Below are 26764 nucleotides of genomic sequence, written 5' to 3' on the forward strand. Positions count from 1 at the left end.
TTTTCAGTCCATTCTTTTTGGGGGAACCTTAGAGGAGGGCAAATGTCTGAAAAAGCCGGGGGATTTTTAAAGAATAAAAGCTTTGATTCAAAGGAATCACACAATTTTAATGGATTGGTTTTAGTTAAACTTTAGTTTATTTCATGCAAGCCCACATGAAAGATGTTCCAAATTATTAGATATTTCCAAAATCCAAATACATAGCTTGAAAATGTGGAATATTGCTACAAACATTTAATAGTAATAACAATCAGGTGATCAGGGCATCAACAGAATAAGTCAGAAACAAAACAAGATTGATAAAAAAGCATGTTTACTTCTACTCATTCACTTTATAAGATTTCAATAACACAGTTTCATAAAGGACTGACATTTGTTACAATCTCCTGGAGGAGTAACATCTGAAATAACACCTTAAGTTAATGGGAATTCAAAGACATTGACCTATTACATGACCTTTAAATCCCCTCCGTTTATCATTGCATCAGAATCTGTGAAAATCTAGATCCCTGCTCTGTCATATCCTGAGATATTTTGTTTTGGATTTGTGTAATCCTTTTATTGGTCTGCACCAAGTCTTTTTCAGAGGCCTTGCTGACTTTTTCAAAATCTTTCTCTGTAAACAGTCCAGATGCTGATTCTGACATTACACCATGACCTTGTGTTGGTCTGTGTCAGTGAGTTTAAAACTTCACTGCTGAAAAATCCACACGGATGTACAGCTTGATCCACACGGATGTACACCTGTACACACACAGACACACATGTCATCAATAAATACCACATTAAATCAAATAAACGGCTGCTCTGTTAGAAAACTGTTTCACAAAGTTAGATATTTTTAACAACATAATGATGTGTACATGACATCATAAAACACAGTAATCATAACCACCATTAAATGCTTTATGGTGGCTAAAACAATACTGACTGCAGCTGTTCCTGGTCAGCATTCAGCAGATATATTTCAGCTGTCTTTGCACCTCAGCTGAAGAAATAAACACTACATTAACAAATACAGACTAAGGATGAATTAAATCAAAGTTTATTGGGTGATTTATTTATGTTTTTTTTTCTTTTTTAGAGTAAGAAAGTGTGATAATAATACAACATCTTACTAGATTAGCTTAAAGCTACTGAGTTTTCAGAGCATTCAGTTGGGTGCTTTGTCAATTATCTTACTGATAGAACCCAGGGTTTAAAGTTAGAAGGTGCTGCCTCAGGTGTTCTACAAATCCACATGGGGGTACCTCAAGGTTTTGTTCTGGGCCCACTTTTAGTGACTATCTACAGGATAAGAATTGCCTTGAACAGAATATGACAAAATCTGCTTTTACTGTTCTATGCTAATGAAGCTATCATTTACTGTTTTGTTGTTGTGATTTAGTACAATATCAGATTTGCCAGGGAAGAAGGTTAAGAAATCTCTGGGTTTTTACCTGATGACAACTTACTCTTCAGGGAGCACATTCAGTATTTTGCTAAAAAAAGCCAAATGTTTTTCAAGGTTTTTCTATAGAAGCAAGTCCTGTTCCTCCTTTTATGTAAAAATAAAAATAAATCCACCATTTTATCTGTTCTGGATTATTGTGATGTATCTAACATGAACAAGCTGCTCAGTCTTAATATGCTGGCCAGTGTGCATGGGGCACTAAGACATTCCACAAACTGTGGATTTCTTACTTGCCATTGTACTTCATACTCTAGAGTCAACTGGAATTTAAACTGAGAATGCAAGAAAGCTGTTTGGTTTCCTGCACCTTTTGCTTGAAACTATCTACAATCTGACTTTAAACTGGGTGCATGTATTGTAACAGGTGACTCATGTTGAACGGTTATTTCAAGTGCCCTTTGCTCCTTCGCTGTAGTTATAAAAAGAGACCTCACTGTGTGGATACACATGCCTGTACTCAGGGGGTTTCATTTCATATTTTTAATTTCCATATTCAGCACCATGGCAAGCAGACATAAGATTATTTCTACTGGATTACTTATTTTCATGTCAGTGCATTTGACTCTTTCTTTCTCAGGTAAGACTATATTACATGTTGTTGCTGTTGGACAAAAGTTTTGTATCTGCTGTCACACTACACTTACACAACTGGATTTCAAGGACAAGAAAAAGGCATGCCATACTTTAGCAACCCAATCAAATCACATTTAATTAAAGACAGAAAGAAAGTTGCAAGTAACAAAAAACCTTTGTTACAGGCCAGGGTTGCTTCCTTGAAATTGTCGGTTAATCTTCAAATTGTACGAAATATACTTATATATCTGAATTCCAATTGGTTTATAAAAGATAGTCATTTGCTTCATTTATATATAACCATAAAACTAACACTACAAGTTCACATTATCAACCTCTTGGTTGTTCTTATATATGAATAATGATGGTATCTTGTGACTTTCCACTAATGGGGAAATTGCATCATCAGCTTATTTTATGGCTAATTTTGAAAAAGGAACTTATGTAAGAAGACATTTTTAAACAGCTTTCTTGCGAATCAAAGAAAATAAAAGCATCACCTGATGAAGTGTGTTATGCCACTTCTGTTAATATATGACACTATATTTGTATTACTGGTAGATGAAGAGCTCCATGCCAGCTACTGGAACCACCAAGGGAGAGAGGCTCTTCACAGTGCCCTGAGCGCTCAGCGTAATTTGCACCAAGCCAAGAATCTCATCCTATTCCTGGGGGACGGTGAGTCTGAGAGGGAAGCTTTCCCACAGATCAAAGTCTTTTAAATATGGAGCATTTGTCTCATTTATTTCAGCTTGTTTGATCAGGTGAAAAGAAGCACTATGGGATCCTAACAGTTTCTTGGGGAGTAGTTCACCAACAGAGAAGGAAGATGTGACCCCAAAAAGCTGCGGGTTGTGGGTAGTGGGAGATGAATGTTCACATGTGATCACCAGCAGTTACTACTGCTTGGAAAGCCAAGCACAACAAACCGAACTAGGGCTAAACCGCAGTTCACTCTGCATGCAGCTATTTCCACATGCTTCTTTAAAGGAATACCAAAGAAGGTGAAACACAGAAACTCATCGAGAACTTATTGAGCTCTTTGATAAAGTGTTAGACACTTTTGGACAATCAAACTAGTTTCAAGTTTCAACTCCCCAAAACTTTAAAATCTGTAAAGATGGTAGGCTGACTATTGTACTCAGGTCAAGGCTTTTTTTTGTTATAATGCTGTGTGGTAGTAAATTGAACTCATAGACTAGAGTTTCAGTGACGTCACCCATTGATTTCTGAGAAGGCTTTACAAAGGCCAATGATTGCAGCAGCCATGTTTAAAAAGCTGACACAAACTAACTTCAGGCCAATGGAAAAGCAGTCAAAAAGGTGGACTTGAGTTGGACCAAATTAATATCTTGGTTACGGAGACCCCCAATTATTATCTAGTGTATTTTAAATAATAAAATCTCAAACAGAGGCGACACTTTAAGGTCATTAACAAGAGTTAGCAAGTAGCCTAAGCCTAACCTCCAGGCAAAAAGCTACAACATGCCTGCCTGTCAGTGAAATGCTTCCCCTTTAAATAAGTATTAGCCTTTGTACAGTCCGTAAGGATGAGTTGTAAAAACCATCACCATCATCATCTGTAGTAGGCTGTAAAGATGATTATTACTGCTGTAAAATATCATTATGGGACCTAATGGGATGTCTTTTGGCTTTTGGAGCCAGCCTTAAGTGGACACTCGGGGAAATGCATTTTTTTGCTCTTCCTCATTGGCTTCATTTGTCAGCACTGGAGGTTGCCACTTGTTTCCCATAAATAGGAGCAAAGGTAGGCACATTTTTTTTCGTCATCAGTTTTTTTGCCTTGACCCCTCACCGCACCTTGACCCCTCACCCCTCTCAAAGATAAAGTTGTCACTAATCCTCCATAACTTGTGTTTACTTTGTTCCAAGATCCGCATTTGGCACCTCCACTTGATCAAATAAATGTATGGGTAAAGTGGGCTATAGCCTTTACTCAAACAGACCTTCATGCTGATAGCAGCACATTCAAGATATTATATTAATTAATTACTAACAATTTATCACTCTGTGTCATACACAGGTCTTCTACAAAGAAACACACACACACACACACACACACACACACACACACACACACACACACACACACACACAGTTGTGTCCACTGAGGCATGTCCAAACAATTAATACATTGATAAGCTGCCCTTCCCTTCATTGTTTCAAAAGCTTGTAAAGCTTTAAGTGCAGTTCTTTCCACCACTCTTAATGTGAAGAGATGAAGAACAGAGGGGGGGGGGGGGTATTCCTTTATTTTAGAGACAGGACAGTGGATAGAGTCAGAAATAGGGGGGAGAGTGGGGGATGACATGCGGGAAAGGAGCAACAGGTGGGATACGAACCTATTGCGTATTGGAGGACTATTGCAACCGTACATGGGGTTCACAAACTATCCACTAGGCTATCAGCGCCCCCCAGAGAAAAAATGTTAATGTTGAAGCTAGATGTAACCCACTAGAAACAGGGTTATGCAGTATATCTACCTGCAATGCAATAGTTTTTGTTATTTATTAATTACAAAGCCTGTTATCAATCTGATCATTTTTTTTAAAGATTTATAGCACTAAACATATCAGAAGGAATACATCATTTGCAGTTTAGGATCAGATATTCCCAATGACATAACAAAGCTGATGAGGGTTTTGTGCCATGGTGCGATGGACTTTCAATGAAATATATATATTTTTAAATATCAAGTTTGAACCAAAAAATGTGATATACAGTATTTATGAATGTTCGATGCAAACTGTCCACCACCTGTGGCCGTAAATAACTTTGATGTCATTCACCACCCTTTAAACTCTCACAGCAGCTGATCCTTATGAGGAGCACAATGATGGCTTTGTGCTAGGCTGACTGACATGACCTAACACTCAGGTGTGTTTCCACCTGCTCACAGGTATGGGGATACCGACTGTGACTGCTGCGCGGATCCTCAAAGGACAGTTGGCAGGAAAGTCAGGGGAGGAGAGCAGTCTGGTTATGGATACTTTCCCTAATGTAGCCCTTTCCAAGGTGACAGACACTTACACTGAGTGAATGGAGATACCACACATGTATTTGTTTATAAAAAAGAGGTGATCATCTCTAATACCATCCCATGTTGAGCTAAAAAAAAAGAATGTTATCTATTCTACTCAAAGTCTTAGCATGAATAACTGAGAATGAAAATCTGAAAAATGCATGAAACGATGAGTGTGTGATTATGTATTATGATTATATCCCCCTGCAGACGTACAATGTGGACCAGCAGATGCCAGACAGTGCTGGCACAGCAACCGCATACCTATGTGGTGTTAAAGCCAACTATGGCACCCTGGGTGTCAGTGCCTCCACCCCAAGGTACAACTGTAGTGCTACCAAAGGGAACGAAGTCACATCCATTCTGCACCGCGCCAAACTAGCAGGCAAGTCTATGCATATGTGCTCCAAAAAAGTTTAAATAAGTTAGTTATAGACGTATAGATTACATTTATTCTTTACAATATGGACAGTAACAAATAATGCAATGTTATGTCTCTGTCTGTTTTTTAGGGAAATCTGTGGGAATTGTCACCACAACTCGAGTGCAGCATGCGTCTCCTGGTGCGGCCTACGCTCACACTGCAAACCGCAACTGGTACGCTGACTCTGACCTCACCACAGAGGCTGTCAAAAATGGCTGCCGGGACATTGCTTACCAGCTGGTTCATAACACAGAGATAAATGTAAGTCTGTCCTTTGTTTTTTTTAAAGCTGGGATGACAGAGAATCCCTAATGAGATATTGAAAAAAAAAAAACCTAGTAAGTCTAAATGATTTGATCGTTACTAGCCAACATGATGGTTGAACTGAGATGCAATGTGCAAAAATTAAAATCCCAAACAAGAGTTTAACACACATGTATGTCAAAATGAACTCAAGATACTCGTGCCCTAATGAAATGGATAAGCACTCAGTGAGGAAACTAGCCTCATTATCTGCCACTATCCTGCAAGATCAGAGCAACTTGTGACAGAGGCCGTCTTTCCTCTTGGTTGTTGAGGGTGAAGACGGTGTGCGTTCTTGATTCAGAGGTATCAGTGCTAACCACCAAACTAATATTCCAACTTGCAGGGCTGACCTTTCAAAAGCGTGGTCCACGGGAAAAGGCATAACATTCAACCTCCAATTTATTTATCGCCATTCAAGCCTGTCTAACAGCATTATCAAGTCCCTGTTTGCCCACTGTTCCTCCTCCTCCCAGGCCTTTGGATGACGTCACTTTCTGCCAGCCATGATGAAAGAAATCTGGAGCTTCCATCCCTGTCCTCCATTTTAATTAGTTCATAGTGCTCCGTTCTGCATAACTCTGGTTCTGGAGGATAGATCCATGCCCCTGTCTTCGATTGAATCGCTCATCCAATGCGACCTTATCCCAATGTTTTTGCTCTACTGATAAGTAACATTACCTACCACAGTTAAAACCAAGTGTTTTTTTAAGATTATCTTTTGAGCTTTATGCTTTTACTTAATAGGCCAGCTTTAGAGATACAGGAATTGCAGGAAGAGAAAGTGGGATTTGGCATACACAAATAGAGTCAGGATCAGAAGTTGAACCTGCAATGAGTGCAGTGAGGACGAGCCTCTGGACATGGAGCGCCTGCTCAACCAACTGAGCTAAACCAGCACCCTGTGACATCACTATTTCTACTGCCACTTAAAGCTGTGTGAAGTATAGATAGTGTATATGTAAAAAGTAAAGAGTATAAAGTATGTATCAATAGCCCCTAATGTCTGGTTCCAGGTCATACTTGGTGGAGGTCGCCAGTACATGTTCCCCAACAACACTCAGGACCCAGAGTATCCATCTCGTACAGGAGTCAGGAATGACGGAACAAATCTTATAACAGAGTGGATGAAGAACAAAAAGGCAAGTGGTAGATCTGACCATTTTCAACATCTGCTTTGAGCTGAGTGTGAATTAATTAATGAATTGATTTTTTTGTGTGTTTTTTATATTGATTCCTACAGAATGTTAAATATGTTTGGAACAAAGCTGACTTTGATGCTGTAAACCCTGCAACTACAGACTTCCTGATGGGTAAGATGAACTTTAGTTTACTGAACATGTTTGTTAGTACGAATTTTTATGAAATTCATTCATCTTGGTAACTTTGTGAAATGTATTATTCAAGTCGGTCTACCACCTGTTAACACTCCTACCTTTGGGTGTCTGAAGCTGTAACCTTATGTGGGTGAAGCACCTAAGTAGTAGCAGATCTATATATGGATAGGAGCCAACTATATGTTGTCAGCAACTGTTTACTAGACAGAGAGTCTACATATGATACGTATACAAATCAGTGTTATGTCATCTTCATTGTTTATGGTGATGCACCCAAATAGAAAGGAATTTGTGGGTTGCACCTTTTTAACAGAATATAAGCAGCACTGTGAACACTGTTACTTTGTCAGCACTTTGTCAGTCAAGTGATTTGTAAGCATGCTTGTTTGATGAAGTTGTCTGACCTCGACCGATTAAATGGTGTTATAATCTCCAGTCTGTTTCACGATTTCTTCATTGGATTTATATAACAGAAACAACCCCCACCTAACAATGTTGTAAATGAACAGGATCTCCCATATAAGGCAAAGCAAACAAATAAGACATTCTGACCGTCTTTACACAGACATTGTCTTTAGTGTTCTTCCACATTTTGGACTACCTTAATGTTGCTGAGATGTTATATTATATTATTATATTATATTTTGATAATAGATTTATTGAAGACATTCAAGATATTGCCAGATTGAATAGTGATATGCATATAAATGATTCACAGAAGTGTCCTTCTGAAAACAGGACAGGGTAAAAGATTAAGCTTAGCAGAGTTCTAATAAACACATTCTCCTCTTTTATTGGCCTAGTTTGCTATTGAGAGTGATAACGGAATTATTTTTAAATTTTTATTTTGCAACTTGAGTTGCATACATCTAATCACATCATGGCACCTACACAGCAAGCTCCACTCAAAGTCCCTTTGGAGTATCTTAAAATTGCCATGTGTCTGTTTTTCTCTGCATTTAGGTCTCTTTGAGCCCAAAGACTGTCGCTACGAGTTAGAACGTGATCAGTCCATGGACCCCTCCCTGACAGAGATGGTGGAGAAAGCAATTAAAATTCTCAGCAAAAACCCAAAGGGCTTTTTCCTCTTTGTAGAAGATAAGTGTGATTGTTTGTTACAGTTAGCTCCCAGACGGAACAACACTCTTTAATCTAAGTGAAATTGTCGGTTTAACTGTCTGTTTTACAATAAAAATTACTACTTAGAAATGTCAAGTTATTTTTTCAAAGTTTTGATTTTGGGCTAGAATTACACACAATTTGGCCTTTGTCCACATTGAAATGAGATTTGAATACTTAACCCTCTATGTAGCATTTAAAAATTAATAAATAAGACTTAAAACACACTGAATTCTATAGAAAAGCTATGCTATTGATCCTTATTAGAAAGTTATGTTCTTTTTCGACTTTAAGTGGGAGAATTGACCACGCTCACCATGCAGGGAATGCCAAAAAATCTCTGTATGAGACAGTAGAATTTGACCGGTCCATTGGGCGAGCGGCTGAACTGACCAGTGAGCTGGACACCATGTCTGTGGTCACCGCAGACCACTCCCATGTCTTCGCCTTTGGAGGAGGTTCTGCACGTGGAAACTCAGTTTTGGGTAAATTTCACACACAGAATGTACATGTTGGATAAGGAATGTTTTATGATAAAAACTGAAAACCATCAGGTGTAGTTTAAAAACACCATTAGACACTTATTTATCCTATGATTTCCAGGTGTGTCTCGCTCTATAGCGGAGGACAACAAACACTTCACCATGGCTGTGTATGGAAACGGACCAGGATACCAGATTGTCAATGGAACTCGCCCTGATGTAAACGAAACAATTTCATGTAAGTGAACACAGAGAACTTTTAAAAAGACCTTGCAGTAGTATAGCTCCATCTTGTGGTGAAACAGGATACCTGCTGTAGAGACACAAAGATCAGCTGAGTCTGTATGAAGAGAGTGTTTAATAGGATGAGTCTCCAACCAGTCACCCATACAAAAAAAGGTAATAGCTTAACATATTATATTGTTTCTTTATTAAACAGATTTAAAGATGATCCCTTAAGCATGTAATTACCAAATGTTGTTTTTCTACATTTATTGCATTTTGCACCCCCATATATGGGGATATTATACCTATAAGGTACATTTAATTTGATTAAATACCAATGTTTTAAAAGACATGTAAGACATATAATCCTGCAGAGACAAAAATAATGAACTTTTATTGTATTATAAGCATCAATACAAAACAAAACAGTTCCAAAATCTTTCGGAACTGTTGAAATTATTCACTGATAAGCCTGTCTATCACTTTAATCAACTATAAGTTACCAACTGTGTGTTATTAATAATTGTTTAAAACATAATGCAGGTATACAGAAGCTCTTTTATGATTAATACATTAATATGATGCAGTACAGAGTTTTTTGTTGTGCAGTTGTTTTGGACTCTATCATATACAGGCCCTCTATGCAAAGTATATGTATATGATTTATTTATCGTTAAAATAACTGATTTAATTCTCCCTCGTTCATTCCTCCTCAGCGGGTAATGATTATCTTCAGCAGGCTCCTGTCCCACTTGACTCAGAGACTCATGGCATAGAGGACGTAGCCATCTTTGCCAAAGGTCCTATGTCCCACCTCTTCCACGGAGTCCAGGAGCAGAGCTACATAGCCCACGTCATGGCTTATGCCGCCTGCCTGGAGCCCTATGAGGACTGCAAACTACCCCCACCAAACCACGCTGCATCCATCCACCCCAGCCTGCTGCTCCTCCTGCTGGGCCTCCTCCTCCTCTCCCTCTGCTCCGTCTGAGAAAACAGCCTCTGGGGAAAATGTCCTGACCTTGGGATAACTTGTGATATATACAATTTTGGTTAAAAAATTATTCTTCATGCTGAACTTCAAGTAAAGAATTAAGAGCTGTATAGTCGCACAGCTTTGAAATCACTGCCATCAATTTTCTCCTGTTCAGATGACCTTTCTTCTTTATAAAAAGCAGCAGTGTTTTGGAGCCAAGACTTTTATCACTCTGTTAAATTTATTTATATGAAAATGTGTTTTTTCTTTAATATTTGTGATTAAGGACTGATTTTGTAATATTAGACAACAATAGATTATTTGTATAACACTACTTTTCATCTTTCATTTATTTATGGAAAAACTGTAAATTAATGATAACTAACATTTACACTTTTTTTTACATTTCTTCTTTCTACAAAATTATTACAAGTCATCTCCTCCATCTAACTAAGGGCCCCACTTTCTCTTCAGTCGTTTTCACATATGCACTCCGGATAATATCTAGTCCTAGATAATTACATTACAATCCAGAGATTCTCCCGACCTAGCCGTTTCCTGAGGTAAATTAACAATGCGGAAGTAGCGGCCGAAGCAACAGTGTCCGCTACACAACGTAATGGGAATATTTGCCTTTATATCAATGCTATGTGTAGTCCAATGGAATGACAACATCCACTAAAGAGTGGAGAACAACATACTGACAAACAGAAAACACAATGCAGACGTTTAATTACGTGTACGGAGATCGTAGTGGTCGCGTGCAAACACTTTAGCCGGTCACTGTATATAAACGTCATTCTCTTTCTATTGGCTCGAATTGAAATCTCCAGAGTATATGCTGCCACTACATAGCCTGAAGTCCCTCCAGGTAGCCAAATCTCTGGAGTTTTTCAGGCGATTTCCGTATGTGTGAAAAGGGTTTATGTGTGAAAATGGTTTTAATGTTCACTTTGTGTCTATGATTTGTTGTATTGTGTTTTGGTATGAATAAAATGTATTCTGACAAAATAATAATTTTTGTTTTCTTTTATTTTTACTAAAGAATATGGGATGAAATGCAAGATACATTTATTGAGGGTTAATAATAATATTATTTGACAATAACTATGAGCACAATTAGGCCTATTTACACCAATCATTGCATAGGCCTACATGCCAAGTATTACTTTGAATCACCCCAACATTTTCTATTTACTTTATTTTATCATTTATTTATATTATAATATAAATATAACATAGCCCATATATTATACATAACCTAACTATGGATCTTAAGCTGTAACAGTAAGAGTGATTGATCAAAACAAATGGAACTTGACTTCACATCATGATGCCAGGTCTAAAAAGAAGTGACAAATAGGTGCATTGAAACATGTGAGAGAGGTCAGTCTTTGTAATTAATTGTCAGAATCATTCTTCTTATCTTTTAGCACCTTGATTTAACTTACACAAAAACAGTGAGGGGTGAAACAAGGGTAAAGCTGAAGCTGAAGTATCGATGAGTCTGTCGCCTACAGGCCATTTGCTGTATCCTGCACCCTTTTTTTTACCAAGTTCTCAGCTGATTGGTTGGAATGAAAGCTTTGTCTAATCAGAAACATGTGTGGGCGGGACTTCCGCCTGCCAGCAAGTGAGGGGGATGGTTTGTCTGTTTGGAGGGAAATTCAATAATATGCGTCTGCTGGTCCTTAACAACGAAGGTAGTGAAGATTAAAAAACTGCTCGTTGGAAACTAAGAGTAATACACATTGACTGTTGTGTGGTTTGTATAAACGAGGTAGACGTGTTGGTCTCTGAAAGGCAGCGTCTTAGTCGCTATTAGCTTAGCTAGCTGGTATCTGTTTACTGTTTCATGTTACAAGGATTCATGCACAGGTCTCGACTATGGGTTGATTCCAAAAATCTGTCTGAATGACAAAAGTGGATTAATAAAATAACTCTGGACATGGATCGGAGGGCAAGGAGGCTCGAAGGTCAACTTTGTAAAGCAGTGAAGGATGAAGAACCAAGGTGATGCTCAGCCCCCCTTTCTCTTTGTTATGGTCAGACATGTTGATAAGATGCGACACATTGCATTTCAGTGAATTCTTTACCATCTGTAAAATATCTAAAATGAGTTTCCCAAAAGCACTCGTGGAAGTAAATTAAGTGTGCTCGATGTCTTTGCTAAAGTTGTTACTTTCAACAGTGCATGCTTTTGTTGTTGTAAAATCCACAAAAGCTTTGACCCATTTGTATGTAGCGTTTATATGATCCTTGTGTTTTTAGAAATATCTCTAAAGTTTATCGTGACTCCTTATGTTGTAAGTGGGATAGACATTGAGCACATGACGTATTTAAAACCCTTTTACTTGTGTTATAACATGGTTGTGAAGTGTTTGTTTTTTTACTAAATTCTGCTTTTATTACATGTTATGTTACAATAACAAAAGCACCTAACATAATTTTCAAATCAGTTTTTAATTTTTTTTTTGGAGAACTACTTTACAGAGTGTTAGTTTGAAAAAAAAAAAAACAAGACTATTATTATTATTTTTATGTTTATTGATCAGTCCATAAATAGTGTGTATTATGACAAACAGAACATTTATCTTCATTAATTGAATTTTGTGCAAATAATAACACATATTTGACTCTGAAATGTTGGCTGGAATATCGCACAATGCTTAAAATGTATTTTACCTCCTAGACAATTGCAGAGCTAACGTTACAGTCATTAGTCCTTCTTTTTGCTTCAATACAGTAAAACAACAATATGTGGTAGAGTCAAACAATACATGTCAGATTGTAATAGATCTCTATTCTTCGGCAGATGTGTGCAGCTGCTTCTGTCAGAGGGTGCGTGTCCTCACCTGGTGGGAAGTAAAGGTGTGGCTGCAATACACCTGGCTGTTGGAAAAGAGACTGAGAAGAACATACGCTGCTTGAAAATGCTGCTGCAGTATGGAGGAGACCCCAACGTCAGGTAAAGTTTAAAACACCTTGTTATATTTGATAGAAATCTCTTCTTTGCAGTGGTGACCTTTGAACTGCAGATCGTAACGCTTTGAAGACTTCAAGCATCCTTTATGAAAAGACAACATAAAAAAACATGTTGATAGATTGAAAGGTGTGTGTTTGTCTTTCTTTCTCCCAGGTCATCAGAGGGACTGACTCCTCTACACATTGCTGCGCTGTGGGGGTGTTATCAAAACCTCAAGCTGCTCTTGATAAATGGAGGGAACCCAAACAGCAAAGATAATGTACGACTTGTATTATCAATCATAAATCAAGTGCATGGATCAGATCAAACACAGCTAAACTGGATCGTGGAAATCAATGCATTATCAAAAATACATTGATATGTACACATTAAGATCCTGCAATTTTAAATTAAGTTTAATACAACACTGTTTCTATAACAAGATATCTACTAATTTAATACTTACCTTGCTATCTCCTTAAATCATTGCAGGACGGTAATACACCAGGGCAGCTTGCAGAGCAGCAGGAGAATAGAAGATGTGCCCAGCTTCTTCAGGAGCATCAGGTCAGCTCAGTGGACACGGAGGACGACGACCTGCCTCAGTTCCAGTACTGTAAGTCTCTCTGAATTTGTTTTGTTTGGGTTAACCTACCACTTTAATTTGTCCAATAAACTTTATCTAATGTACTGTATCAATAGTAGGTTAAAAGTACAGTTTATACCATTTTTTATTTATTAAGCCAGTCAAGTGTCTGACATATTGTTTAGCAAATCATAGTACCTAGATAATATCGGATATAGTATTTTGATCTCATGCCAGTCGTGTAGTTCCTTAACCCTCTAATATCTAAAATAAAAAAACAACAACGGCAATAATCGTAAAATAATCTTAGAATGTTAAGATGGAGAGTAATTCCTGCATTGATCTTTTATGGTATGCCTTAAAAATGTAGCGAGTAATGACAAAAAAAATGTGTGACCAACACTTGCTGTATGTATTTCTGCCAACTAAATATAGAATATGTTTGTCATCAGGTGAACTTAAGACATTATAAAAAGACTAGATCACGAGTTGCAGCATTTTCTCAGACATTTTTTGACTTATGGCCAGAAATAATTTCTATGTCTCCTGTTTTCTTCACAGCCGTGTACTCAGACCAGAAAGACACGTCCAGCTACCCTGAATCAGACTACAGCTTCAGTTCCCACTCTTCTATGATAAGTGACTTTGGTGAAGCCCCATTGAGCAGCACCAGGCGCTCATCATTTTTCAACATGTCTCACATTAATGGGAGGCCGAGTTACAGAGGACCATCATACAACAGACTTTCTGAAACAGACTTTAAGAGGAATCACGGCCAGGACTGGAACAATTCCTCCTCACAATGGGCATCTGAATGTCCCTCTATTCTTTCAAGCACCCGCATGTCTGCAGTGGGGCCTGCAGCTGCATTGCAAGTCCTTAAAGAGGATGACGTATTGAGTTACGACGATGGGTTCACATCAAAAGCAAAAGAACATGCTGCAACAACTGATAGCACAATCTCTCCCTCCAGAAGAGACACTCTCCCAGCGTTTCCCTCCAGGCGAGTGAGCCGTAAGAGTGTTAGCTTCAGAGATGTGGACGAGTATTTCCCTGTTTTCAGTCCTGAATTCCCCAAACAGAAGCCTGCTGTTGACGACGGCCAGTGCGGCGGGAACTTGCCTTTTGACCTGTCTGAATACTCTGACTTCCTGGATTCAGAGCGCATGGCCACTGTTCTACAGAAGCAGGGCATCGACGTGACATCCCCGGATCACGTTTATGTTTTCTGCAGGGAAAGCAGCGAAAGCACGGAGGAAAACATGGAGAAAACGGTCATCAGTCACTGTGTTTTGGAGGAAAGTGGTGATGAGGAGGAGTGTGACCGTTTGAAAGAGGCTCAGGCGAATATACCAGAACAGCCAGCTTCTGATGGTAATGGCAGCGGCAGCAGTGGTAGCAGTCATTATAGCAGCTGTGAGAGTGACCATTACACCAGTGCCCTGGAAGCTTCTCTTCACCCCAAACATCTTGTATATCCCAGGGTAGAGGACGTTTCTGTTGGTGTTGCATCTAACGAAAGACTTCAGAATCCTACACAGTTTTCAGAAAGTGGAGGTGGGAATCATCCACATGTTCATACAGATCCTAAGATGGATATAATACCAGAAACTACAGGTATGGAGGGAAATCTGCTTCTGTCGGGATCGAAACACCAAAATGATGATGTATATGAGGCGTGTAGTGATTTTGTCAGGAACCCCTTAAGTGAAGTTGGTGATGACCAGCCAGTGGCAGAGAATGCAGCTGACGCGTTACGTGAAGACTTCAATCTTCCGTTCACACCGAGTCCTTTTGTGACAGGCCGGACTCGCTCGAGGTTGAGTCGCTGCTCGCTGAGAACAAGCAGAACTCCAGCGAGCCTCCTCTCCACTTCATCTCTGTTTGAAGAGACCCTTCCTACACCGGTTCGTACACGCCGCCAGACGCCTAGGTCTCCGAGCAGAGAAGAATTTTACCATTCACCACATGCACCTTGTTATACACCGTCCTACTCAGGGAGCAGCATGGGAGGCAACTCCTTTCCTACTGATTCCCAGGATACACAGTCCAGCACCCTCAGAGCTGGTTCAAGTGTTAGTCATAGCCAAGCTGACACCCTCATCCTCCCCAAGAGCGTCACTAACTCTACGTCTCAGTCGCAGACTTTGTCGGACACTGTCGTTCTGGAGAAAGACCAGAACTCTTCGATGGACGCTTATGAAAGAAACCTTGCAGAGATTATTCTGGCCATGCAAGGCCAGGATCTTGCAGAGGGCGGGGAATTCCTGACAGATGATCTGACAAGTACGGATGAAGCAATAACAAAGGTAAACACAAATAAAGCTTCTCTTGGGGACAAAGAAGGTAACCCAAAATATGACGATGCCTGGATCACAGAGGAGTGTAGCTCTCAACCCGACTCTGTGTCATCTTCATCCAGCTCCAGCTATTTTTCCCCAAGGAGGTCCAGAGAAGACTCCGACCTTCCCTGCACTCCAGGCACTGGATGCACCCCGAGGTACAGCATGAGCCGGCTGTCAAGCTGCCGCAGGCCACAGCACCTGGCAAAACTCTCTTACACTCCCGGGGGGCGACCTCTTATTCAGGACATTGAGGAACCAGTGGAGTATCTCTACACTGATACAGAAGAGGGCCACAAGCTGATCGAGACCCACGTCCCACCTACAGCAGACACCTCCCTCAGCTCCAGCATGAGCACGGCGGCCACCAGCAGCAGCAGCAGCAGCGAGGAGACCATCATTTACGATTGGCGATCTATGCACTCCGACATGATGGAGGACAGAGGGAAGGAGAACGAGAAGCCTCCTAGGGAGACACAGGAAGAGGGGAAGGAAGAGGAGAGAGTGATGCCAGACACCAGAGGGATGACTGACAAGGAGCTGAGGTCACGACTGTTGGAGCTCGGGGAGAGCCCGGGCCCTATCAGCAGCCGGACCAGGCCCGGTTACATGAAAAGACTGTGCCGCCTGCTGCAGGAGTCAAACTCCAAATCACGACATCAGCAGAAGCAGATAGATCAGCCACAAACAGGTAACGAGGGCTCAGTACTTAACTTAACTTAGCCACGGTAGGGTATGATTGTATCTTTGGTTTGTATTGTGAACAGTTTTCTGGTGAGACGGGGAGTGTGTGAAGACATAAATTGAAGAAAGAATTATTTTTACTACATCAGCAGTTAACCAAATTATTTATTAATTGACTTTATTGTGAAGTACAAAAATACTTGAAGCTTTCAGTTGACTGTTAAATCTCTTCTATAATGAAGCATGAAATGCAAAATGAAACTCATTATTTGCGTTGTAGCTCTGCTATTACTTTGTGGGTGGAAGTTATTAGAACTACTGAATGAATGAGGCATATTAATATTCTTATTATAATTTAGCTTATCGTCATTTACACTCAAACAGACATTTGCTTGTTTTCCTTTCCTCTCTCTAGATTTGGGTTACAGTCCAGAGCTGTGCCGGGCGCTGAGGACCTTCGAGCTGCCTTGTTGCCACGCGGACGAGCAGGCTCTGTGCCAGCAGTTTGACCAACCAGATCAGAACAGGAAGTGGAGAGAAGGCATCATCAAGTCAAGTTTTAACTACCTGCTGCTAGACCCAAGGTCTGCTGTATATTGGATTGATGTTATTTGCTTTCTTCTGTGTGATGTTGTTGCAGAATCTGAGGAACAAGATATGGAAAACTCCTAATGTGTAAAGAAGGCCGTATACATATTTGGCATTTAAATTAATTTCTACAATATTTAGCTCGTTATGGAGTGCAGGTAGCCCAGGTGTTAGTTTGCATGCCTCATGTACGGAGGTTGTAGTCCTCCAAGCGGGCGGCCGGGGTTTGAATCCAACTTTTGGCTCCTTTACCACGGGTCATTCCCCTCTCTCCGATTTCTGACTCTAGTCACTGTTCGATCTCTAAATAATGGCATTGAAAGTCCTAAAATAAACCAGCTGTCGTTATAAGGACAGCTGGCTACGATTAATATGGAAATAGGTCATATTTAGACTTTTTTAACTAAGACACATAAAGATTTATCATGTTTATTTTTGGCTTATTTGGGGATTTTCTTCATTATGTTTATGATCCAAAATGACTGAAAGTAGCTGGTCTTGTAACATGTCTTATTTTAACAAATATCATTTGAATGATTCTTACAGCTGAGGAATAAAGAACAGCATTTACTGTATTTACTCAGTCAAGTTGACTTGTGAACTACTTTTATATATAACACTTCTGTTGTATAAACACCCCAGTTTCAAAATTTTACAACCTTTTTTCTTCTTTTCCAGAGTGACAAAAAACCTCCCATTCCGCAGTCACACGACGACCCCGCACGAGTGTTTCCAGACATTTATCAATGCTATATTTTATGTGGGGAAAGGAAAACGCTCCCGCCCCTACAGCCACCTGTACGAGGCTTTAGAGTATTACAAAGGAGACAAGACCTCCAAGGTAAAGCAGTGCACACAGAGCGGTCTTATGAATAACCTGAAATAGTCGACATGTAAACCACTGCTATACCTTAACCTTTCATCTCTGCGTGACAGAAATTGTGCACCAAGGTGCAGCACATCCTCCAAGTGTGGGGCGCCGAGCAGGGCGTCATCTCTCTGCACTGTTTCCAGAACGTCATCCCTGTGGAGGCGTACACAAGAGAGGCCTGCATGGTGGAGGCCATTGGTGAGTACAAGAGTTACCTCTGGGAAGTAGCAAACAGCTTTGTTATCCACTCGTTTGAATACTCATTCCTCATTAAACCACCTTGTCACTGCCTCTCATATGAAAAAAATCAGTGTCACACATCAAATAAATATTGTTATAGTTCTTACTTTATAAGACTTATGGTATACCATGCCAGTCTATTATTTAATGTCAATAAACTGATTTATTCTCCACCTGTCTCAGGGTTGAAGATGCTGACCAATAAGAAGCGGGGGGACTTTTACGGCGTGGTGTCCAACTGGCAGGTGAAGAGGAAACGGGAGCTTGGCGTCCACCTGCTGTACAGAGCCATGCAGATCTTCCTGGCTGAGGGTGAGAGACAGCTCAGACCAGCTGACATCAGACAGTAGAGACCCCTAGTGGAGGGGTTTATGAACAGCAACCTAGCACTTAAAGGGAATACCACTATTTGAGTATGCAAGGTAATCCTTCTTTGAACGTATTTGTGCTCCTATGACCTTTAGAAACATCAAGATCCGGCGAGCTTACACACAGCTTTGATTTCTCTCTCTGCCATTGAACCGGAACCTCTCTGTCCTTCATAGATACACGCTGAATCAGTTAATGAATCTTTCCAATGGCCTTTACCATCATTTACTTGCTTCCTTTTTTTAGATTCAGCCTTTTAAGAATGTGCAACAATATAATTTTTAAGTACAAAAAGAAGGGTCAACATGATTAAAATTTTTAAATCATAACTGTGAGACAACAGCTCTTCCGTAAGTCAAACCAAAAATAGTACATGTAAAATAATCTACAACCCAGTTCAAATGAGTCATCATTTTCTAAAAGGAGCTTGAAGGGTGGTAATAACAAAGAAAACCTGTTAGTCTTTTTTCTAGTGTTAAAAAATGGTATTACTAGTACATAGCATGATTATTGGTACAGATAAATCATCGATTAAGTCTGTAGTTTAAGAAACTGAAATGTGTTAGTGTGTGATTTTATTTGTTTCCATAGTCTGATGGGTCAGGGTTAGGGATTTATAAATGAAGGATGCCTGTGAGTGTTGGTAGATTAACCATTAACAATGTTAGACCAGGAAACATTTCAGTCTCCGGACCAGTTTGTGTTTTAAGCTAATACTCGTAAATAAATAATCATCATTGTTTTATTAATCAGCAAAGTCGGTCTAACCTGACCTTCATGGAGAAACAAAACCTGTCACCTGCTTCTTAAAAAAAATAACCTCTCTCTCATGTCTCATGGTGTAAATGTAATTATTTAGGGCAGTGAGCTTGAAAACCATTCATTATGTCCTCGGAGGTGAAACACATGATCCATCACATGGAAGCTGCATATATTCTTTATTTCACACAAGAAGCATTAACAAACAATCTGAATCAAAGTTTTGTATTTTAAAAATGTATTTTTATACGTCCAGATTCTCAGGTTGATCAAAAACTAACTTACTATAAATGAGTTCATCATACAGGGAGTACAACACTGGATGTGTTAAGTTTCTAAAATGAGTGCACTCCATCATTGGCGTGATGATAAGGCCTTTGATTTTTTCAGGTATGATTGTTTTTGAAATAAAACCCTGCCATTGTGATTTTTTTTCTTGATTGTCTTAAAATCCATCAGTCCCATGTCTGTGTATGATACTTCTTATCTTTTTATACATACAAGTTTACATTTATTTTTCCATTGTGGTCATAAACCTTCGTTGTGACTGCTGTGTTGTTTTGCCTCTTTACTTTGCTTTCATGTAAATGTAGTAAAATACAAAATGACAAAGCTGAGTTGGACAACTCTTCAGTCCTTTCCTTGTCTTGTACTGGTGTCCCTCTAGTGGACAAAGGATGTCATACTTTTTGTCTCTATGAACAGTATCTGGTTGGTTTCCACTAGGGTTAGAAGTAATAGAGTTTTAACTCTATTTTATAGATAATAAAAAAAACTCAGTTTAATTTCACAATTTTTGAATTAATTTGAACATCTGTATAACCCTGAGAATTCATCTACTCATTCTACTATTTTGCTAACGAATGCATCCGCTGCCTGCAAACACTTTTTGCATTAGTGGACCATGAAGCGAGCTTTGCAGAAATGAGTTGACTCTTTTTCTTGCTAAATGATGCACGCCTAATTCAGGAACAATGCTCTTTACTGAGTGTTATGACTCACTTGGTTTCATAGATCTATGCTAGTGGTTAGATGTTGTTTTTCTAAGAAGCATTGTGGTTTAGAACATTTACACAATGAATGTCCTCCTGAACATGTCATTAATTAACAGAGCAGGGCTACATATCTCATCTTTGCGCACATCATCATTTCACAGTTTTGACTCCTTTGACAATGACCTTAAATGAGTAGGCAAAGTCATAAAATGAGAATATATCAGAATGTTATTTGTCATACAGTATATCTTCTAATGTATATTTCAGGGCTACATTGACAGCTGAAAATCAGTGACCCCTGTGTTGCATAAATGAAACTATAAGCGGGGCTTTCCAGTTGCACCAGAACTGTTTTAATTTCCACCGGTCAAGCAGTAGTTATGATCGGGAAACAACACATTTCAGATTGACTTCAAAATAAAGTGCAGGTACAAACAGACTATGAAACTTAGTCAGGAGCTAATCGTGTTCGGGAGTTTCATCAGATTTTTTTTATTATTATCCAAAGACAAAATCAAACTACACCAGGCTGTAAAAACAAACGTGTAACTGTAACGTGTAAAGTGTAACTGAAACACTACGGACATGTCGCATTGTGAAAATAATCACATTTAATTTAATAAGAAGTCAATGATTGACTGCTTTTATCAAAAACGTTTTTCTTTAGTCTATGTTTTTTTGGGGCAAAATGTTTTCAAAAGAGGTAAGCGTGATAAAAAGTTCTTTATTTATTTAATTTACATTTAAACTACATCACATCCCTCATGTTGTAATTTAATATAAATAAAAATAATTGAACCTAAAATGATTTTCAAAAACGAAAGAGGCAAATTCAGAGGTGTGATTAACATTTAAAAAATATAGAAAATGAAAAAAAAAGAATAGATGTCAGTGTCATCTGTATATTTTTTATATTGTACAGATTGATGAAGGGATTGTTTGCGCCTTTGTGTCACAGCTGAACTAGTGTTGTATTTAGTCCAAAATCTTTATTTCAAAAAACGTTTCTTTAAAAGGTTGCCATTGTTATTTTAGATCATATGTATATTACTTGCACTAAAAAAATATGTGCATATAAAATTATTTTTGAATGATGTGGGGAGATACTGAAACTGAAGAGAAAATGTTTGAGGCGAATAAGACTGACATGATGAGCGGCGTGCTGCTGTCAATCAGCTGGCATAATCTACAGCAGATGATTTAACAGCCCTGAATACTTACACCCACACTCATCACTTACACATCTCCTGCAACTAAATGGAAGAAACAGTAGATTTAAAAAAAAAGAGACTGAACACATCACTCTGAGGGCTGGACTGGAGACAATTTATTTAATGAAATATTACAAATCAATGTCATGTAATAAAACCAAAACATTCTTTAAAAAATTGACTAAAACCCAGGTTCATTTTTTTATTTCACAAAACATAAACATTTTATTTCTATAGAACATACGTCTACTATTTCAACTATTGCTCGGCGTGTAAAAACGATGGTCTGCCTACATATTCATACTCACATTTCCCTAGTGTAGTCAAATCTTTAAAATCAGCCTGATTAAATCATGAAGTTTGATGACTAAGCCTCTTCTTATCTAAAAGGTCATTTGGAATCTACCATATATATTAAACATATTTTTGCTGTTTATTTGAATGTCATATTAACAAATATATCATTTATCAAAGCCTTGATGCAATGCACGCCATATATTCTGTTTATATTCCCTAAAAGGTCATTTTCTTTCAAACATCTCGTACATCTTTTTTTTTTTCATCTTCTGCTGCTGGGACCCCTCCGCCCCCGCGTGCATGATCAAGATGCAATCTGAACTGCCTGTCAATTCACACTGCCTGTGTGCGCCTGTTGTTGGCAGGGGGGGGGTGGGGGGGTGAATGCATGGGGCAGGCTGAGAAATAAATAAGGCCATCATCAGCATTTCGTGACACTATTCCTCCTGACGTCGGGATGAAATCTGGGACACAGTTGCATTCATCGTTCAGCGAGCTCTTCCACACAGTTAAACCCACCGACAGCAATGAATGTTGATTGTGACCTTTGCTGTGGTTTTGAAAGATGGAGGTTGTTTTTGTTTGCTTGTTTTTAGAGGGATGGATGCAGCGCTCTGTATGTGACTGCTAAGAGAGTCATTGTGTGCAGGTTTCTGCATGTTTTACCTTTTTTGTCCTTCTGACTTTTTTTGGAGACACGGGAAGACAAAGACTGGCCACAGGGTACAATCAACGGTCGATGGTTTTGGTCCAAATTAGCACAAACTCACCGACAGCGTTGAATGTTCACTGGGGCGAGCACGGACCTGATGGTGACCAGGGACGACAGACATGCAGAGGGAGCGAGTCTCACGGTGGATTCAACTCTCACACTTTCTTACTAAACACCTCTTTTGTTCTTTGAGCCCGTAAGGACATTTGGAAAGTCATTGAGCAGAAAACACGTCTAAATTCAATAAATTCACTACAATTTAGATATTTCAAATACATACCACCTACTGATACATATATTTACCGTACATAGGCATACATCATGACATGCAAATTCTACTTTTTTTCTACACTCTTTTGAGTCTAACCTTACCTGAAGGTAACACAGAAAAAAGCATCCGAACACAAACTCAACTGGCTTTACTTGCAGGGCGTCAGGAGTTGTGTTCACTTTTAATTTGGATGACACATGGTCATCATGACACCAAAGGCAGTGTCAGCGCATGGGAGCACAGTTTTCTTCACTTGAAGTAGCAGTTGGAAGAGGGAAGTCATCTTGAAACTCCCTGACTCATAACCGGTTTCAGTACTCGCACAGCACCTGTGAGCAGGCTGCAGCTAGTATTCATACATCATGCTGCATTGAAGCAAAGCTGAGCGTCCTCTAGAGACACGCCAGTGTGCCTCGAGGGCTTCATGCAAGGAAAAAGGATGAGGAGGACACCCGGTATGAAACTGTGTCGACTCACTCAGATCAATAGAGCTGTTGTTTTCGCTATGATGTGGCTAAAGACTAGGGCGTTTTCTTCAACCTCCCCCCCCCCCTTAATAAAGAAACTGTACGCCATCTTGAAAAGAAGGGTTTGGTTCCACTGCTGAATCATTGCTGCTCATCATGAAGAAGAAAAAAAAAAGCACAAAGCTCCGGTAGCAATTAGATCAGACTTGACAATAAAACTGTGGCAGTGAGTCAAGATGCGGTCGGATGAGAAACGTGGCTGGAACTGTTTTATAGTGCAGGACAAAGAGTGACTAAGGTAATGTGGTGGAAATCTCTCATTCTATGCAGAAAGAGTTTTAAAAATAACACATTGACTCTGATAGCCTTTTTCCATTGAGTCAAATGACTCCAAATTGCTAGTTGAAGATTTGAAGCCCTTCTAGATGCCTGACAACAAAGACTGTAGCGTCTCTTGTCTCCTTTGGATCGCAAGAGATGCTTCTACTTTTGTCATTTCCTTTCTGTCTAAGTGTCTCTGAAAGGCTTGTCATCTTGCAAGCAAAACAATAAATAAATAAATAACCTCAACTGGAAATACCTCTAAAAAAAATTTAAAAAAAAACAGTTTACTATCCATGGACACGTCACCCAAGCTCGGACCAAAAAGCACAGTCCTTGCTGGGAGCAACACCGCTAACTCGGCACCTCTCTCTCTCTCTCTCTCTCTCTGCTCTCCCGAACACTGATTTGAGTGACAGCGTTAGAATTGACAGAAGTGGTTGAGAAGGAATGTTGCTTTATAAGGTCTTCTCTGGCCGCAGGACGAGGGTGACAGTGGGAAGAACGATCTGGGACACGCAAGCAGAGGGAGAGAGAAAGAGAGAGAGAGAGAGAGAGAGAGAAGGGCCCTGAGCTGACAATGTGGCCCTAATCTGAATGACAAGGTCTGCACATCAGCCCCTCAATCCACCCTTTGGTTGTGTTGGTTGGCGAGAGAGGAGGGGGAGGGCAGGAAGGAGAAGGGAGAGGAATAAGAAGAGACAAGAGAGGGAGAAGGAGGGAGGGAGGGAGAGGGCGAGCAAGGGTGTCCTTACTTCAAACATGCTGGCCTTAATGGCACGGACAGCTCTGACATTTAACCACTGAATCATTTTTAGATAAGTGGATGGGGGAGTAGATGTGACTTGTAAAAATTTCAGGAGGCGGTTTTCTGACTAAATAAAATAAAACACGAGGAAGAAACTTTAGGAAACAGGAAAAAATGGTGAAAATAAAGATCCGCCGAATGAGTGACACAACTTCAATTCGAAGAGAAGCAAGTTTTGTCAGATTCAGGGGTGATAAAATGATGGAAAATCTGACATCTCTTCCTCATTTACTTACTACTGTTGTTCATCTTGAGCAACAATTTAACCGGCAGTTGGCCCAGTGAAACTGCTCAGCAGAAAACCACAACTGTATGTGGCTCCCAAAGGGGGTCGGGGGGGGGGATCACTCTTTATGTGACACAGGACACCACAGATAAAGGCCACATATGCCGAGCAGATTGTGAATGAAAGGAAGCTATAAAAAGTTTTTAAAAATATAAGTCAAAGTTGCTGACAAAAGCAAACTAGCAAGAGCAAGTTTGCGTAACGGATCCTGTCAAGAGTTTCACAATTAGCACTGCAGACGCTGAGTGAAGCCCTCGTAATTCCAGAAAGACAAATCATACAGGAGGTGATCCAATTACTCCCACATGACAAAAGAAGCATATGCACTTGATATCACAGTAGCGTGTGAATGTGCCGTTCTTTTATGTTGAAGTGTCTCCTTTCATTTGCCGAGGTTATCGGAGAATGTTGGGCTTAAAAATGTGGCCAACCACAATTGTGGGCATGGTGGGACTAAATGTGTGATATTGTAGAATCCCCACCGCCTTCTTCATCTCGCTGTTCACTTACAGTAAGTGTAGCCGTACATTACTGTCTCCCGATGAAATAAAGACGCAACCTTTGGGTTCAAATAATAATAAAAAAGTTACATTAAAGTAGATGTAAAACGTCTGAAAAAGTATAAAACAGAAACATTTCAAAAGCTGCATTATTATTACACGGCTTCAAACAAATGAGCTGTAAAATTGAATCTAAAATACAATTTAACAACAGCTTCAATTAATACAAGAAACTTAATCCGCGCAAATAATGAAGTTCTTAAGTTTACTTTACCATCATTGTCTGCTAATTTTAAAAAATCTTTGTATATTTAAGTTATTTAAAAAAAGATGTATATCGGTTTAATAAAGATGAGAGTTCTGTGAAGCTTCAAAGCACAAAATTGAACTAACCAAAAAAATATCGAGCATTTGTAGCATCTTTTGAAATCTGCATGAGAAGGTCTTTTATCATTTCTTTAATCTGAGTCTACTGCTTTTCTTAAAAAATTAAATGCTTCATGTCATGGTTAAAAGATTTCTGCCACTGAGGTTAAATACAAAATTTAGTGGCCGGTTTCTAATCAATATCGTGTTTACTGCACACACCACTGCTCGCCCTCTTCCTCTGTCTTTCTCTCTTTCTCTGCAAGGAGGGGGGGGGGGGGGGGGGGGGGGGGGGTGAAATTCCTAGCGAGGGTGCCTGGAGTTGTTGCTCTCTGCCTGCAGGTACGGACCGGCCTCCTCTGTCTGCCTGTCTGCAGATATCATACCGCGCCGTGATCTGTTAAGCTGCCTGACTTAATGCTCACCTGCTCACGCGCCTCCGGCTCTTGTGTGTGTGTGTGTGTGTGTGTGTGTGTGTGTGTATGTATGTGTGTGTATGTGACTGTGTTGACTTCTTCTGTCCACTCACAGCTGGAATGGCGTCACTGTCTTCATCTGTTGGCCTGTGATTAAAGACATACACAGACACACGCAGAATGAGTGGAGGAGTTTTAACTACACTGAAAAAAAGACATTTGTACACTTCATATTCTAACAAATAGTTAACAGTCATAAACAACAAAAACACACACGCACACAACACAACGACTCGAAAAAGAAAATGGGTGAGAAAACGACAAACCCCCCCCCCCCACATCATTTGCAAGAATTACAAAAACTGGCAAACCCGTTCCAAACAAATAATTTAATGATCTTTAGAGGTTCTTGAGACATTAATAAGAGATGCTTTGGGATGCGTTGCGCTGCGAGCAGTCGTATTATGATGTATATTTTTCTTTATTTCATCTGCAGGTTGTCACGGTGTTGACAGATGCAGTCTGACATGTACGACCACGCTCACACAATGCACGCAGACACACTTGAGTAGGGGTCTGACGTCCAGCTGGAGGTGGTCTCTTGCCAAACCTGCAGGCAGGCTGACTGTTTTCATATTCATCACACACGCGCTGATTGAACCTGACAGCACCACACACACACACACACACACACACACACACACACGCAGCTGGGGGGAAAGAAGTCTACTGGTGGGTGAATCAATATTTCAAGGGCAGCCTGCCATACTGAAAATTT

General features: G+C 39.7%; 2 protein-coding genes and 1 long non-coding RNA gene across 3 annotated transcripts; 2 read left to right on the forward strand and 1 right to left on the reverse strand.

The window, feature by feature from the left end:
* The first annotated feature begins 1864 nt into the window (after positions 1-1864).
* alpi.2 (alkaline phosphatase, intestinal, tandem duplicate 2) lies at positions 1865-10323 on the forward strand. Its single transcript, XM_061033812.1, has 11 exons — positions 1865-2030; positions 2588-2704; positions 4947-5062; positions 5280-5454; positions 5582-5754; positions 6813-6938; positions 7040-7109; positions 8097-8231; positions 8546-8737; positions 8856-8972; positions 9676-10323. Exons 1-11 carry the CDS (start codon positions 1901-1903, stop codon positions 9945-9947), a joined length of 1623 nt encoding a protein of 540 aa, XP_060889795.1. The 5' UTR covers positions 1865-1900; the 3' UTR covers positions 9948-10323.
* On the reverse strand, positions 3916-4186 carry LOC132965973 (uncharacterized). The gene is made up of 2 exons (XR_009670158.1): positions 4118-4186; positions 3916-4072 (listed from the first exon to the last, which is right to left on the reverse strand). It is a non-coding gene; the product is annotated as an uncharacterized LOC132965973 (long non-coding RNA).
* A 1178-nt stretch (positions 10324-11501) lies between the features above and the next one.
* Positions 11502-19953, forward strand: ankle1 (ankyrin repeat and LEM domain containing 1). Its single transcript, XM_061033811.1, has 9 exons — positions 11502-11945; positions 12748-12900; positions 13072-13177; positions 13390-13513; positions 14045-16516; positions 16925-17093; positions 17776-17938; positions 18034-18166; positions 18392-19953. The coding sequence occupies exons 1-9, from the start codon at positions 11881-11883 to the stop codon at positions 18556-18558; spliced, it is 3552 nt and encodes a 1183-aa protein (XP_060889794.1). The 5' UTR covers positions 11502-11880; the 3' UTR covers positions 18559-19953.
* Positions 19954-26764: the final 6811 nt, after the last annotated feature.

Source organism: Labrus mixtus, chromosome 3 (assembly GCF_963584025.1).
Source record: "Labrus mixtus chromosome 3, fLabMix1.1, whole genome shotgun sequence".
NCBI lineage: Eukaryota > Metazoa > Chordata > Actinopteri > Labriformes > Labridae > Labrus > Labrus mixtus.